The following is a 16,427-nucleotide window of genomic DNA, read 5'->3' as shown; positions in this document are numbered from 1 at the left end:
TTGTCCTTGAAGAACACGGTATACAGCGGTTCTGAGGTGAGTGCCCTAATCTTGGAAACCCTCCATGCAGAAGTTATTGCCACCAAGAACACCACCTTCCAGGAGAGCAAAAGAAGAGAACAGGACACCAAGAGCTTGAAGGGACCTTGTATGAGCTGCGTGAGCACCAGGTTAAGGTCCCATGGAGGGACAGGATCCCAGGCTCAAGGGTAGTCGCTCCAGACTCTTCAGGAACTGGACCGTCATGCTATGCTTGCAGACCGACCTGCCCTGGAACGGAGGGTGAAAGGCCATTACAGCAGCCAAGTGGACCTTAACAGATGAAAGGAACCACCCCTGAAATTTAAGATGCGCGAGGCAGTCCAGGATCAGATGCAGCAAAGCCTGCGCAAGCCTAATCCCTCGGGTCAAAGCCCAGCACGTAAAATTTTCCATTTGGCCAGATAAGTGGCCCTAGTGGAGGGCTTCCTGCTTCCCAGCAGGACCTGCTGGACTCAGGTTGAGCACTCCTGCTCCTCAGAATTCAGCCATGGAGCAACCGAGCTGTCAGGTGCCGCACCACCAGGTTCAGGTGCAAGAGCCTGCCCTGATTCTGTGACAGGAGATCTGGCCTGTGGAGCAGCGGCATCGGGACCAACACAGACAGGTCCAGGAGCTTACTGAAGCAATGCTGGCGAGGCCAAGCCAGGGCGATGAGTGTGACCTTGGCCCTGTCCTGCTTAACCTTCATGAGGACCCTGTGGAGCAACAGCACCAGCAGGAAAGCGTACATCAGTGCTCCCACCATGGAAGCAGAAAGGCATCTGACCGGGAATCCCTGTCGAGCCCCCAGAATGAGCAGAACCGGGGGCACTTCGTGTTCTGGCAAGTCGCAAACGGGTCCACCTGGGGAGACCCCCACTTTCAGAAAATCTTGTCGACCACCTCGGGGTGGAAAGACCACTCGTGGCAAGACGAGAAGGTCCTGCTGAGGTGATCCACCAGAACGTTCCCAGCTCTGGGGCGGTGTGCTAACACAAGATGAATGGCATGCTGCACACAGAAGTCCCAGAGTTGGAATGCTGCTTGGCAAAGGGCTGAGGGCCTGGCTCCGCCTTACTTGTTGATATAAAACATTGCGGTGATGTTGTCGTCAGGACATGAACCACCTTGCCCTGCAACTGGGATCGAAAAGCCTGGCAGCCCAGGCAAACCACCCTGAACTCCCTGACAATTAAATGGAGGGAGCAGTTGACCCATGACCAGCGGCCTTGAGTACTGAGCTCTACCAAGTGGGCTCCCCATCCGAGGTATCGAACAACAGAGTCAGCAATAGGGATGGGGCCGCAAAGAGAATTCCCTGAAGGATTGGCGCAGGATCCAGCCACCACGCCAGGGATACTCGGATGGAGTCCAGCACCTTGACTACGGGGTCCAGGTCATGTCTGTTGGGGATGCAGACCAATGCCAACCATCCCTGCAATGGGCAGAGGTGAAGCTGGGTGTGGCAGACCACGTATATGTAGGCCTCCACGTGACCTAACAACTTTAGGCACATGCAGGCGGTGGTGAGCAGATGATCCATCACACAGGAGATTACTTCCGAAATGGCTTGGAAATGGGACTCTGGGAAGAACGCCCTTGCCCCCGTGAAGTCGAGAACTACCCCGATGAATTCTATCCATTGCACAGATACGAGGGTTGACATCTCGTTTACTAACAGGCTTAGGTTGTGGCATGTGGCACGCACCAGATCACGGCTGCTCTGCACGTGATCCCACAATCTGCCCTTGATGAGCCAATCGTCAAGATAAGGATAGACTGGGACCCCCCGCGTCTTAGGTAAGCGGCTATAGGGGCCATGCATTTTGTAAAGACCCTGGGGGCCGAGAACAGGCCAAAGGGGACCGCCATAAACTGGAAATGGCACTGGCCCACCATGAAGCACAGGAACGCCTGTGTCCTGGGAAAACAGAGATATGGAAACAAGCATCTTTTGGCGTACCAGTCGCCCAGATTTAAGGAGGGAATGATGGAGGCCAGGGATACCTTGCGAAACTTTGACTTTTTGAGGTATTTGTTGAGTTGTCGCAGGTCCAGAATAGGACGTAGGTCCCCTTTCGCCTTCTGGATTAGGAAATAGCGGGAGTAGACCCCTTTTCCCCTCATTGCCTGAGGAACCTCCCCTCCTCCACCATACCCAGCTACAGTAGGTTGTCCACCTCCTGAATGAGGAGTTGCTCGTGAGAAGGGTCCCTGAAGAGGACGGGGAAGAGGTGGGGTGGGAGGGAAGGGCGGCCGTAAACCAGAGGGTGTAGCCTGATGACGCTACATCTAACACCCAACGGTCCGAGGTGACCCTCAATCAGGCCGAACGGAGGGAGTGGAGGTGGTCCAGGAAAAAGCAGGACAGATCCAGGGAGGTGACAGGTGCGTTGTTCCCGAGTGCACCCCCAAAATGAGCGCTTCTGATTCCCAGGGTGTTTTGCTGGGATAGGCTATGCCAGTGAGTGGGCGGATGAAGGGAGGCAGAAGTTAAACCCTGCGTCCCTTCTCCTCGCAGGCCCCTACCGAGGCTGCCGCTGCCTTGGTGGTGGGGGATGCCGGAACGGCTGCCATGCAGGCTGAGGAGTATGCATCCCCAATGAATGGAGTGTAGCGCGGGTGTCCTTTAGGCCATGCAGTCTTGCGTCCATTTGGTCAGAAAACAGCCCTGTCAAACGCGAGGTCCTGAATAGAGGCCTGCATCTGCTGGGACAGGCCGGCAGTCTGGAGCCTGGAACTGCGCTGCATGACCACCGCCAAGGCAGCCACTCTGGTAGCTGAATTGGCCGCCCAGGCCATCTGGAGGGAGCACCGAGCTGCCACGGTACCTTCCTCCACCAGATCCCCAAATTCCTGGGCCACCTCCTGGGACACAGAGTCCTTAAACTTAAGGAGAGAATCCCACAAGTTAGAATTATAACGCCCCAAGAGGGCCTGATGGTTTGCCACCCGAAACTGGAGACTGGCCATGGAATAAATCTTGCATCCAAACAGGTCCAGTCTCTTGGTCTCTTTATTCTTGGGGGTGGAACTGGCCAGTCCCTGTTGGTCCTTTTCATTGGCTGCCGATATGATTGACAACCCAGGGGCGGGTGGGTGTGTAAGTATTCAAATCTCTTAGCGGGGACAAAATACTTCTTTTCCGCCCTCTTGGAAGTGGGCGGGATGGAGGACGGGGCAATATTCAAGACCCCCTCGTGCACCAGGAGTGCGACCTGTGCTGGGGTGGACACCGAGAGCAGGTTGAACAATGTGTCCACCGGCTGTGCCATTTCCTCCGCTTTGAGCTCCATGTTAGTGGCCACCCAGCAGAGCAGCGCCTGATGCTCCTTGAAGTCATCCAGTGGACTAGCCCTGGAGGGCCCCACCACTGCCTCGTCCGGAGAGGAGGAGGATGACTGGACCACCGGGGGAGGGCCTGGGGCATCGTCACCCGCCGGAGAGGGAGGTCTCAGGGTGGGCTCTGGTTCCTCCACCACCGTGCTGCTGCCTAGGCGAGGGGTTAAACTCCCTCTCTCTACTGGAGAATTCATCCTCCTCCGATGACCAGGGCGGGGACATCGAGGCCTAGGTCTGGCGGCTAACTGTCGCCGCAGGTGACTGGTGCTGGGAACGGTCCGACCGGTTCCAGGAGTAGGGAGAGCGGCGCTGAGCTGGGGATCATCCCCAAAGTCTCGGTGACATTGATCATCGGCACGAAAACGACTGGTGCTGACTGTGGGATGAGGGGCGTCTCTTTCTGGGTGAGTCCCCGTGCAAGGGTGGAGACAGGGAGCGCAGCATCAACAACCCATAACGGCGAACCAGTGACCTGTGCTGATGCGGAGACCAAAGGCGTGGCAACACAGGGCTCTGTCTTGGTTCCGGAGACCAACGGCGCTCGCTTGTCTTGTGCAAGGCCCTCATGGCGGGCTTGCCCTCACGAGGAGCCTTAGCAGGTTCCATCACCGCACACAGCACCAATTGCGGTGGGAGCGCTTCTTGCTCTCTGGTCACCAGAAGTTGAGAGTGCGTCAGCTGCACCATCAGCCTGGGTCCCCAGAGTCGGTGGCGGGTCCCTGCGGGAGGGTGGTACTCCCCTGGGCAGAGCCCCGGTGTAGCTCCGGTGTGGGCGGGCGGCCCGAGCAGGGTGCTTTGCCCAATGACCCTTGATCTGGCTTGCTCGGCATCAGGTCCCTCTTCTTAGCCTTCTTCTTAGGCCTGGTCTACACTAGGACTTTAATTCGGATTTAGCTGCTTTAATTCGAATTAACGCTTGACCCGTCCACACAACGAAGCCATTTAATTCGAATTAAAGAGCCCTTTAATTTGATTTCTGTACTCCTCCTCGACGAGAGGAGTAGCGTCAAAATCGGTATTGTTAATCCGAATTAAGGTTAGTGTGGCCGCAATTCGATGTTATTGGCAATTAGATGTTATTGGCTACCCACAATGCAACGCTCTGGAAATCGATGCTACTACGGTAGCTTGGACGCACACCACCGAATTAATGGTGCCTAGTGTGGCCGAATACATTCGAATTTATAAAATCGGTTTCCTAAATTCGAATTATATAAATTCGGATTAATCCTGTAGTGTAGACATACCCTTAGGTACCAGCGAAGGGGACCAGTGGCGGGGGTGTGCTGCGCACTGAGGCTGAAGTACTGGGCATTGTATCCGGCCAGGCCGGCTCCGAGGCTGGACAAAGAGCGGTCTTCATGAAGAGGGCCCTCAAGGGAATTTTGTGTTCTTTCTGTGTCCTGGGACGAAAGTTCTTACAGATGCAACACTTCTCTTTTATGTCAGATTCCCCCAGGCACTTCAAACAGCTACCATGCAGGTCACTAACAGGCATAGGCCTGTTGTAGTCAGAATAGGTCTTAAACGGGGAGACTGGGGCAAAGTTCCCACCAAGACCCTTACTGACTAATTACAGTACTTAACAGGTATTTAACTAAACTATCTACAAACAAAACTATTTACAGCTGGAACACACAGTTCAGAGTAGGAGCAAAAAACCGCTGACCACTTGCGAAGCAAGGGAAAGAGGTACTCCGACTGTCCACCTGGGAGGGCGTAGGACTGGCAGCACCTGACATACTGATGCATGAACGCAGCGCTCCAGAGAGTGCCACAGCCATCCCTACAGATTCTGCTAAGGCAAAAGTCTCCGACAACTGTGCATGTGGGCACGCACACACCTAGAAGGAATCGACATGAGCAAATACTCGAAGAAGAACAGATGTTTTCAGAGAACTATCCACAATGACTCCCAGGTCTCTTTCTTGAGTGGTAACAGCTAATTTAGACCCTATCATTTTGTATGTATAGTTGGTATTATGTTTTCCAACATGCATTACTTTATCAGCACTGAATTTTATCTGCCATTTTGTTATCCAGTCACCCAGTTTTGTGAAATCCCTTTGTAACTTTTCAGTCTGCTTTGGACTTAACGATCTTGAGTCATTTTGTAATGTCTGCAAAATTTGCCACCTCGCTATTTACCCTTCTTTCCAGATCATCTATGACTATATGTTGAACAGCACTGGTCCCAGTACTGCTCCCTGGAGGACAAGGCTATTAACTTCTCTCCGTTCTGAAAACTGACCACTTATTCCTATCGTTTGTTTCTTGTCTTTTAACCAATTACTGATCCAAGAGAGGACCTTCCCTATTATCCTATGACAGCTTAGTATGCTTAAGATCCTTTAGTTAGGGACTTTATCAAAGGCTTTCTGAAAGTTCAAATACAATATGTAACAAATCTTCCCACCCAAATAAAAAAACAAATTAACTATAGCTTTTGAAAACAGAGAAATGCTGGAAAAAAGTGTTTCTTATTAACAGCACTATTAGGAATACTTAGCAATTGTAAAGAATACAAATTCTGAAGTCGGTCTGTATGTCTTCTCACCGTCCAAGAAAGCATTGCCAAAGAGGACGATTTTGTGTTGCCAGATCAGAATCTTTAGAGCCAAATAGTTTAGCTAGAAGTCGAACAACAGCCAAACGCTCTTCTCCATCATTACTCTAAACCAAAAAGAAATAGATAAACCGTTAAATCATTAACTGTTCAAATGCAGCTATAAAGGAAATTATGACTTCAAATATTTGTACTGGTTACAATACAGAATTCTTCTTTCCCCTCACCCTTCCACCCCCCCACAACGAGTTACCATGTTAAAATATTTATTTTAATTTAATTAAATATAATTTCTGATAAATGAAATTTAAAGAGTTGGAGGTTAGCAGTGTTAAAATTAGGCATTAATCTGTTTTTCATTGTTAATATCACTTGGTTATTTTGTACTTTATGAAGATTTTAATAATATAGATTATAGTAATGAATTACTGTTATAGGTTTATCATATAGCTGGAATCCAGACCTCTCTGAATATGTCCTACACAATGACTTTTTATATCAGCGTGAGTAATATACTCAGAAAGATCACACTTCAGTAAGGTACTTAAGCACATGCCTAATTTCACCCATGTAAAGCAGTCCATTTGAAGTAATTAGGACTACTCATTCTTAAAGTTAGGCATGTGCTGAAGTACCTTCCTGAATCAGGGACAAAAAACGGTAAACAGACTAACTGGCAGAGAACATTAAAAAAAAAAAAGAATCAACAAATCTGTAAATTTTTTCTAAAAGTAATATATTACATTTTTAAGCACTTTTTAAAAAAAAACTGCACTTTTAGACTGGTATTACTCAATAGCAAAATTTGACAGATTATACAACTCCACTAACACTCTGGAGAGTCTCATCCAGTCAGCTTCAGCCATATGGATGGTATCCATAAAGCAAGCAAGGTGGTTTTCAATTATCTGAAATTGAAATTTGTTTTTCAAGCAAAAAATAAGATTGTATCTTTGCTCCATAATGGTACTCTGATTTTCTTTAACTCTAGTCACATAACATTAGGACCATCAGACAAAAATGACAGCAAACACACTGTTACCTATTAAACCAACATACAAAAGTCATTGGATGGATAGCTGTCCACTTCCAAACAAGAAATCTTTCATTTAGAAAAAAAAATACACATGCAGTAGTTTGTGTACTACATAACTCCAGTAATTTTAAATGTCCTTTTTATAGTCAATGATGTAGTTTATTTTTATTTTAAAATGTATTTTAACAAATATAATGTGGACAAGTTTGAGACATTTATTAAGTTAAATGTTGACGTGAAACAGATGTTTATTATCAAAGCGGGAGATATTTAGGCTGCAATTTCAAAGGGAAGTTAGGTATCAAAATCCTATTGAAAATCATTAGAAGCTCGCTGCTTATTCTCTGACTATCATTATTTAATGTTTATTTCCAGTTGTACCCACAATGGGGTAGGTGCTCTCCAAACACATAAAAGAAACCACACCACCTACCCTAAGGTGCTCACAATTTCAACACAGACAAATTTGATGTTAACAATAAAAAAAACAGGATGAATAAGCTATTCCCCAGCTGTTACTCAGGATTTTCATGATAAGTCAGGTAACTTTCTAACTGGTTATAAGAAGACTGATAAGTAACTTAGAAATACTTGTCTGCTACAAAAATTTTGTTAACATATCATATACTTTATATCAGTTTTCCCTACCCTTGGTCTACTTATCAGCCCATTTTCTCCACACACTTTTCCTCCACATAGTAAAGTTAAACTGGAACTTCTTACTGACTACGCTAAATGAAAAGTCCTTGCTCACAAAGAGCAAATTCTCTACCTATCCAGTTCCATGGAAAATTTTGCATACTGCTCTTGAAAAAGTCTTCTTATGCTCAGTTAGATAAAACAAAAATAAATTAGTATTAACTAGCTAGACTATTATAGTTGAAAAGCAAGGTTACTTACCTTATAGTAATGAGTTGTTTAAGATGTGCAGTCCCTATCTGTATTCCACTCTGGGTACATATGCGTCCTATGCCCCTAAGGCAGGAAGATTCTTGCTAGCAGTATCCTTTGATCTGCACCTGTGCTCTTCCACTCCAATCCATGGGCAGAAGTGGTGGTGTGGACCAACCACCACTCCAGTTCACTCTCTACTGCGAATCAAGTCTATGATCCGAAGCAGAGGGGAAGGAGAGCAGGTAGTGGAATACAGATAGGAAATACACATCTCTAACAACTCCAGTTACTACAAGGCAAGTAATCTTTCTTCTTCTAGTACTGGTCCCCATGTGTATTCCACTGAGGGTGATTGACAAGCAATACTCATGATGGAGGATAGATGACTGCAGGACCCAAAGGATGCGTCAACTGAGGAGTCTTGCACCAGGGCACTGTCTCGTGTAAGTCCAAATAGAACTCCACATGGCTGTTTTACATATGTCAAGGTGAGGCACCTCCTGAAGCAAAGCTACCAAAGTGGCTTTTGCTCTGAAGGAGTGGCTTGCTCCTCCACTGTACAGAGTGTATCAGATATCTGGTAACAGAGCAAGATGCAGCCCAAAATCCACTCAGCTATCTCTTGGCCTTTCATGCATTCTGCCAGGACCACAAATAGCCTAGGTAATCTCCTAAAGGCTTTTGTTCTCTGAAGACAGAAAGCCAACGCCCAATGCATGTCCATATCTGCTTCTCATTGGTGGTCTGAGGCACAGGAAAAAACACAGGTAAGCATACAGTCTGATTCATATAGAAGTCCAAGATTACACTGGTGATGAACTTGAGGTGCAGTCTCCATGAAACCTTATCCATATGGAAAATGGTACTTCGTGCATAGGCCACAGGTTCGCCTAGCTTTCTAGCCGAAGTGATGGCCACCAAGAAGGCTACCTTCATAGATAAATGGGAAAGTAAGCAAGTTGCTAATGCTTCAAATGGTAGCTTAGTTAGAGCTAAAAGGACCAAGTTGAAATCCCATGTCAGAGCAGGTCTAGTTACTGGAGGGAAAGTTCTGAGCAAACTTTTCAGGGAGCTAAGGGAAAGACCAGCAGTTTTCTAGGTGAATAGTCAGTCTAAAATAGTGGGAATGTCCATCTCCTCTGAAGATATTTGGTGACACTGAGCCCAAATAGAGAATCATTTCCACTCAACTAAGTAATACCTTCTGTGGATTCCTTCCTGCAATGAGAAGCTTTAACAGCTGTTGGATATTTCTGTTAGAAGTTTGATACCCATCCACTAAGCTGTGAGTGGCTTCGGATTTGGATGCCTGATCTTGCCCTTGTCCTGTGTGAGGTGGTCTGAGGAAGACTGTTGGACAGGATGAAAGACAGAGAAGGAAGGGGAACCAGAACTGTCTTGGGGACTTGGGAGTGATGAGGATAATCACTATTTTGTCCTGCTAGGTTTTCCTGAGAATTTGAGGTAAGAACAAGAGTGGGAGAATGGCTTCCATCAAATTTCTCATCCCTTGGAGTTCTGACTGTGTGTTCCCCTGGAGCAGTACATTGTGCATTTCTAGTTCTGTAATGCAAACAGATTCAAAGAGGGAGATATCCCCATTGCAGGAATATGTCTTTCACTACTGAGTTGTGGATCTCCCATTCATGTTCCATGTAGAATTATCTGTCGAGACTGTCCGCTAGGGTATTCTGTATTCCCAGAAGATGAACTACTAATAAGGTAATCTGATGACAAATACATCAGCTCCACAGGCCGCTATACCAAGTGGCATAGATCTTGATCCCCCTTGCTTGTTTACATATAACACATTTGTCATATTGTCTGACAGCACCTTAATACGTGGGTATGAATGAATAATATTGCATCGCTTGCAGGCCTTTCAGACTACTCTCAGTTTCAGAAGATTTATGCATCCTGGACTTGCATGTTCCCTGAGCTATGTGTTCATCCAGACGAGCACCACAGCCTACAAGGGAGATATCCATAATTAATGTCTTCTCAGGAGGTGGTGGAGCGAAAGAAACTACACGCACCTGTTCCTTGTCCTGCCACTAAGCTAGACAGTCTCATACCCTGGGAGGAAACATAAATAATTTGTCCATACTGTGCCTGCTTGGCACGTATACCATTTTCTTGTAGACCGTGAAGTCAGAGCCTCCTCAATGGTGTCATATAGATGCAAGAAGTTACGTGACCTGGAGGATAAGGCATGACCGAACCCATGTTTGGGGGCTCTTTCTGAGCCAGTTGATCAGAAAGTTCACAGATTGAAACCTGTCCACAGGGAGGTAAGTTTTGCCCATGATCACATCTACAGTATCTTTAATGAAATCTAATGGTCTGTATTGGAGCTAAAATGGACTTTTCTACATTCATGCAGATTCCTAGTGATGTTCAAAGATTGATCAGAGATGAGGTTCATGCACCTCCCAGTGAGACTTTCCCATCAATAATCTACGTATGGACAGACTACAGAACTGTTGCGCCAGAAGTGTGCTGCCATTACTGAAAGCACTTTTATAAACATTATAGGTGCTGCTGCCAGACCAAAGGGAAGCACTTTGTACTGATAGTGGTTTGCACCCATCATGGTGTAGGATTATACAAAGAGTTAAATTTAGTTTGGCTAAAGAAAATATATGCTTTGCAGTTTGTGTAAAATGTGTTTAGCAGTCACGGAAAGGCCCTGAAAGATGGCATGCTAAACTGAAAACACTGGATTTAATTGAAAAACTGGACCTGCAAGGTAACTGATAATATAGGAGAAAAATCTTTGAGAAGAGGCCCCAATTATATGGGGTGGTTATAAATGGTTTTAGCAAAAAAAGGAATTCACAAAGCAGTGACTATAGCCTTGTAGGGTACAAAAGATAAGATATAAAAGAGTAAGTTCTTAGATGGTTCGGTGCTAGTGTCTGCTTATCCAAGCTGGAGCCAGTAATGACAGTCCTCCTTTCATATCAGAATAGCCCAATAAACAAAATGTGGGCTCCATCTCAAAGGTGGTGCCGTCGGAATCATCGATGAGGAAATAGCCCGACTGGTAGAGGGAGTAGGAGACCGGCTTCTTTCATAAACTTTGTGGACTGACAATGTCTGGATTTCCCTTGTAAAGACTGGTTCTGATAAGATGGGAGATTCCAGATCTGGCAGGATGATGATGTCCTCCACAGTGGTACCATGTGGAGTCCTCTCTCGTCAATGCCGATGGTATATGGGATGGTCATCTGTCCTTCGCCAGTAATGGAGATCATATTGGTCTAGGCTCATGTCTCTCTTTGCGCGTTACCAATGGGCCTGCTTCTGGCCAATGGTGCCGAAGTGGAGATGGATCTCAGTCTTTGAAGCCTGTGGGTTGGTACCATGACCAAAATGAGCTTTCGAGCTTCTTGGATGCTAAGAGTCATCTGATCTCGCGGGTGTAGGGCAGTGGTTTTCAACTGGGGGGTCCGCTGAACCCAGGGGGTCCGCAGACTATGTCTAAGGGGTCTGCATGCTCCAGGTGGTGTTTCCTAAGTCTAAACTCCCATGCTTGATGGGTTCAGGGCAGGAAGGAGCAAGAGATACTGCATTTAGAGGACATATGAGCTATTTCAAGGCATTAGAGGCACCTTTGGTTGACATCACTAACCGGGGGTAGGAGACAATTCTTGAAGCCCAGAATCCTGGGCATAACTGGAGTCCCATACTGGGAAGGGAGGGATCCCTGGAGGTGGGGAAGAGGGTTGCCCAAAATCTAACTCAGTGGTTCCCAAACTTTTTCATGCCACAAACCCCTTTGGGCTCACCTCTGTTAATGGAACCACCCAGGCTCTGAGAGGTGGCAGATTTGAAAATTAACAGCACAAATAACCATTTTTAGATCATCCCACTACTCCACACAAGACAATAACATGATCCTCAATTTATATTAAAAGTTACAAATAGAGTTGCCACCTCCGAGGCACAGAAAAACTGGCCACTGGTCATGCCCTGCTACCGCCACCTGACCCTCCTCTTCCCCTCTCAGGTGCCTCCCACCCACCAGCTGCATGCCCCCCAACCCATGAGCCCCTACACCCACTTCCTCCCAGGGGCCTTCTTGAGGTCACCTAGAGACAGGAGTGCCTGTTCTCTGCCTGCCCCCTCCCCACCATGAGCCTCTATACCCATGACTCTCCAACTACCAGGAGCCTCAGAGCTTGAGGAAGTCTCCTCAAGGTCTGTCCCACCCCTTATACTCTCTAATCAGAGCATGAGGGGAGCAAGAGCACAGGCGTGGACCAACAGACACCATTAGCAAGAATCTTCTGGTCTGAGGTGCAATGAGCATATGCATACCAACAGTGAAATACACATAGGGACCAACACTTAAAAAAAGAACCCCAAATACAAGTACTTATGACATTCTCATCAATACCAAGTGAGTTCATCATTATTGGTATTACAGTATATACAGAAGAAAATAATGTGTTTTTTTGTTTTGTTTTGTTTTAAAGAAAGACCTTCAGGTTTTCCATTTTAACAAGTCTGTTCATAATTCTATCTATCCCCTTTATTTGATCAAATTAAAATAACAGCCGTATAATGCAAAGTGTAAAAGTGCTGGTGTTCAAGTTATCAACTGAAATAATGAAATAGTTCTTAAATCTGTGGCTTCCAACGTCATACTCCTCATTTTCTTGTATTAAATTCAAGAACTTCACTGTATCCTACCTTCAGTTTGAACTCAAGCTGCGGCATGACGGACAGCAATAAGTGAGGATCTATGGCAAACAGCTCTTGTATCAGATCAAACACATGTTCTGACAAGTCACTTACTGAAGATTTTCCCAGTACCAGAACCTGGTTAAAAAACTAAAACACACACAAGCACAAAACAAACAAACAAAAATGCTGTTATTCTTTGCAGACTTTTCCCATTCATGCAAGTATTGAAGTTTTATGGTTTTTAAAAGTATTCTACTGATTGTGTACTACATACACCAATTCTAACACAATGGGACCAATAATGCACCCATTATTAAATTAATAGGCGTTTGCCTGCAATGGTACGGTTTTGGGCCCAGAAAGTCTAAAAAAACCAAAACAAATCAATATTTTTATTACAATTCAATTTATCTGACTTTCATAATTAATTAATTCATGAGAATCTGGTACATTAAAAAGCAAATGCCTATGATAAAACAAACAACCATAACATTCCATAACCTAATAAAACTAAAAATCAATATGCAGCTAAGTAACTGATAACAAAATTCATGATCATCCATCAAAATTTCATTAAAAAGGGTTAAGGAATCATCTGGTATAGTTGATTTTTTTTCTTCCTAATTTTCATAGCCAAGCATGCAAAAGTACTGAAACAAGCCAAAGGACTTTATCAGCCTCTACTCATTCTTAAAGAATTGCATGGTGTTATAGTGTTGTCAACACTCATGAGGTTATCATGGGTCTTGTGATATTTGGTGTTTTTCTTAAACCCCATCTCCTGGAGTCAGGTTATGTAAGAATTTTGTTTTTAAATTTCTAGCCCTCATGATTGCTTGGGAAGGGGAAGGAAACTTGAACCCTAAGTGCTCAAAAACCAAGAGGCAAATAAAAAGAACCCAAATTTTATTATTTTTAAAAATCTCTTTTTTTCTTTTTCTTTTTTAAATGTTTGGGGTTGGCAATACTGATTACATAATCTTATTATATACATACTAAATAGAATTAACTGTTTTAGATTAAACCATAACTAATCAGAAAAAATAAGACAGAAGTCATTTCATTTCTCTGCCGCGGGTTCTACATCTGTAAAATGCGGCTAATGCTTACATACCTCACAGTGCTGCTACAGGATTAGTCAATATTTGTAAAACACTCAGAAGGGGGGAAATTAGTGTTACCAGGCATCTGGTTTTCGACCAGAATGCCCAGTCGAAAAGGGACCCTGGCAGCTCCAGTCAGCACTGTTGACCAGGCAGTTTAAAGTCCAGTCAGTGGCACAGCAGGGCTAAGGCAGGCTCCCTGCCTGCCCTGGCTCTGCGCGGTTCCTGGAAGCAGCTGGCAGGGTGCCCGGAGGCTCCACATGCTGTCCCTGCCCTGAGTGCCGACTCCGCAGTTCCCAGACAATGGGAGCTGCGGAGTCAGCGCTCGGGGAAGGGGAAGCACGCAGAGCCTCCCTGGCCGCCCCCTCACCTAGGGGTCCACAGGGACATGCCAGCCGCTGCAGGAGCCGCCTGAGGTAAACGATGCTGGGAGCCCATGCCCCAACCACCTGCCCCAGCCCTGAGCCCCCTCCCGCACCTTGAACTCCCTCCCACACCCCAACCCCTTGCCCCAGCCCTGAGCCCCCTCCCGTACCCAAACTACCTTCCAGAGCTTGCATCCCACACCCCATCCTGTACTCTGAACCCCTTGGCCCCAGCCCAGAGCCCCCTCCTGCACCCCAAGCCCCTCAGCCCCAGACCCACCCCAGAGCCTGCACCCCCAGCCGTAGCCCTCACCTCCTCCTGCCCCCCAACCCCCTGCCCCAGCCCAGTGAAAATGAGCAAGTGAGCCAGGGTGGGGGAGAGCGAGCGACGAAGGGGCGGGGCAAGGGTGTTCGGTTTTCTGCAATCAGAAAGTCAGCAACCCTAGGGGAAATGCTGCAAGTGCTAATAGAGTATTTCTACTAAGAATAAAAAAAGACTGCCTAAACTGTGTTGCATTTCCCCAGACTTTTTTGAAGCATCAATATCTTAAACATGTACAGCATATTAAAATAAGTAAAAAAAATCACAGTTTTATACATGTAAGCCTAAAACTAGGCACTAAATAAAAAAATTTCAGATTTTCAAAAGGTATGGAGCATTCACAACTGCCTTGATTTAAATATAAGTCTTGGGTGCTTGGTACATTTGAAAGTCAGGCCACTTGTTTTTTACAATGTGGAGTTAGATACTTAACTTTAGACCTACCTGCATAAAGTTAAGTGATTTCTTCACTTATTAGGCTTCTAAAAGCGTCAAACTCCTAAATCTATTTCTTTAACATGGAAATTAATATATAGCAACTTTTTTTTTTTTTTTTTTTTTTTTTTTTTTAAACATTTACCTTAATTTGAAAATAAGGATAATATTTTGTGATTGTGTTACAAAATGTACTTATTATAGTATTGACTGCTTCAAACAAACAATTAATAGGTACCTGGAGTTATACAGAGAGTATATTAATTCATATGTTACATACATTGGCGATACATGGTTCAATAGTCTGGACAGTCCTTTTCAACAAGACTTTTGCAAGATCAAATGCTTGTTTATTAAGGTTCTGGAATAAAGAAAGGAGAAAAATCAAACTTAAAAGGGATACAGTTTACTTTAAAAGGCATCTTTTAATTTTTTTTCTTTTAACCAAAACCATGAACTAACATGTTTTTAGAAAGGGGTCTTATAAAACCAACCTTCTTATTCTCAAAACTACCAAAGCTCCATAATGTTAATTTAATTACGCAGCTCCAGACTTAGAATACGCTAAAAACATTTCAGACACTTCAAAATAGAACTTAACCGGAAGCTAAACACCCCTCACTCCTCCATTAAGAACTCGCCATACTTGTAATTGAGTGTAGTTGCCATGCTTAATATTGGATTAATTTTTTTTCCATTTCATGTTCTTCCCACTTTGGTAACTAACAAACACCAAATTAGCCATGTGGTGGAAAACTGTTCTAGCATAAAATCTTAAGGGTGTGTTTTGAGCACTTAATTTTCAAGTGCACACTTGTGGTAAAATTCAACCTTGTGAAGAGGATCTGCCTTGTGCAAGTCTTCCGCAGAGGGATAATTATCAACCTTGTAAACCTGCAAGGATTTTTCTACAGGGCATGTTCCAAATTATTAGAATTCTATACTCAAAATATTTTCAAATTTAGCAAAGGCACTATACCCCTCAGTTTCCATGATAAGCTGGAATTTTCAAAGTTCACCTTTGAGTTGAGTTTAGGCTTGAAAAATTTCAGGCCCAAAGGAGACTACTTGCAAAATTTAAAAAAGTGAGTAAAAACTTTTAACCTACCTAGACCCCATACAAAGAGTTTTGTTAACTTAGATGTAAAGGGATACTCTCTATATGAAAATCATTAGCCTGAAAATTGTGACCTGTTACAAAAAACACCTGTAACTGAAAGACTTAGCAAAACACTATTTTACCCCATTCTTTTACATTTGTTTACTGAGTATTTGACAGCACTTGCGTCTATTCAGTTTCACTGTTCCCCAATAAAGTAAGTCCCTCCCTAACTCAAGAAACCCTATAAAAATCAACAGAAGAGATGAAACACCCTTATATCTGTAAAGATTGTTTTTCAATCAAATTGATAGCATCCCTTCAACTAAGAACTGGACACACACACACTCCAATGTACAATCTTACTATGACTCATTATTTCATAGTTTAGTGACAATCTTAGCATCCCTAGAGATTATACACTAGAGAAGGGAAAAGCAATATAAAATTTATTACTCAAAAAATCTTACTTTATCAAAAACCAAATTTCTACTATATAGTTACATTACAAACTTAAAAATATATTGATCTGCTACACATTATACAGTTAAA

The 16,427-nt window shown here is 44.7% G+C and overlaps 1 protein-coding gene across 3 annotated transcripts in view; it reads right to left on the bottom strand.

Annotated features, from left to right (window-relative positions):
• PDS5A (PDS5 cohesin associated factor A) overlaps positions 1 to 16,427 on the bottom strand; it is a 170,852-nt gene that overhangs the window by 74,424 nt on the left and 80,001 nt on the right. For all 3 annotated transcript variants that reach the window (XM_065405775.1, XM_065405774.1, XM_065405776.1), the window contains 3 exons: positions 15,057 to 15,137; positions 12,558 to 12,698; positions 5,921 to 6,036 (listed from right to left, as the gene is read on the bottom strand). In XM_065405775.1, the coding sequence (XP_065261847.1) occupies positions 5,921 to 6,036; positions 12,558 to 12,698; positions 15,057 to 15,137 (338 nt within the window). The remainder of the gene's footprint in view (positions 1 to 5,920; positions 6,037 to 12,557; positions 12,699 to 15,056; positions 15,138 to 16,427) is intronic.

The sequence above is a fragment of the Emys orbicularis genome, chromosome 5 (genome assembly GCF_028017835.1).
Source record: "Emys orbicularis isolate rEmyOrb1 chromosome 5, rEmyOrb1.hap1, whole genome shotgun sequence".
In the NCBI taxonomy this organism is placed as follows: Eukaryota; Metazoa; Chordata; order Testudines; family Emydidae; genus Emys; species Emys orbicularis.
The sequence above is the reverse complement of the archived record's forward strand: the minus strand, read 5'-3'. Positions and strand labels throughout refer to the sequence as shown.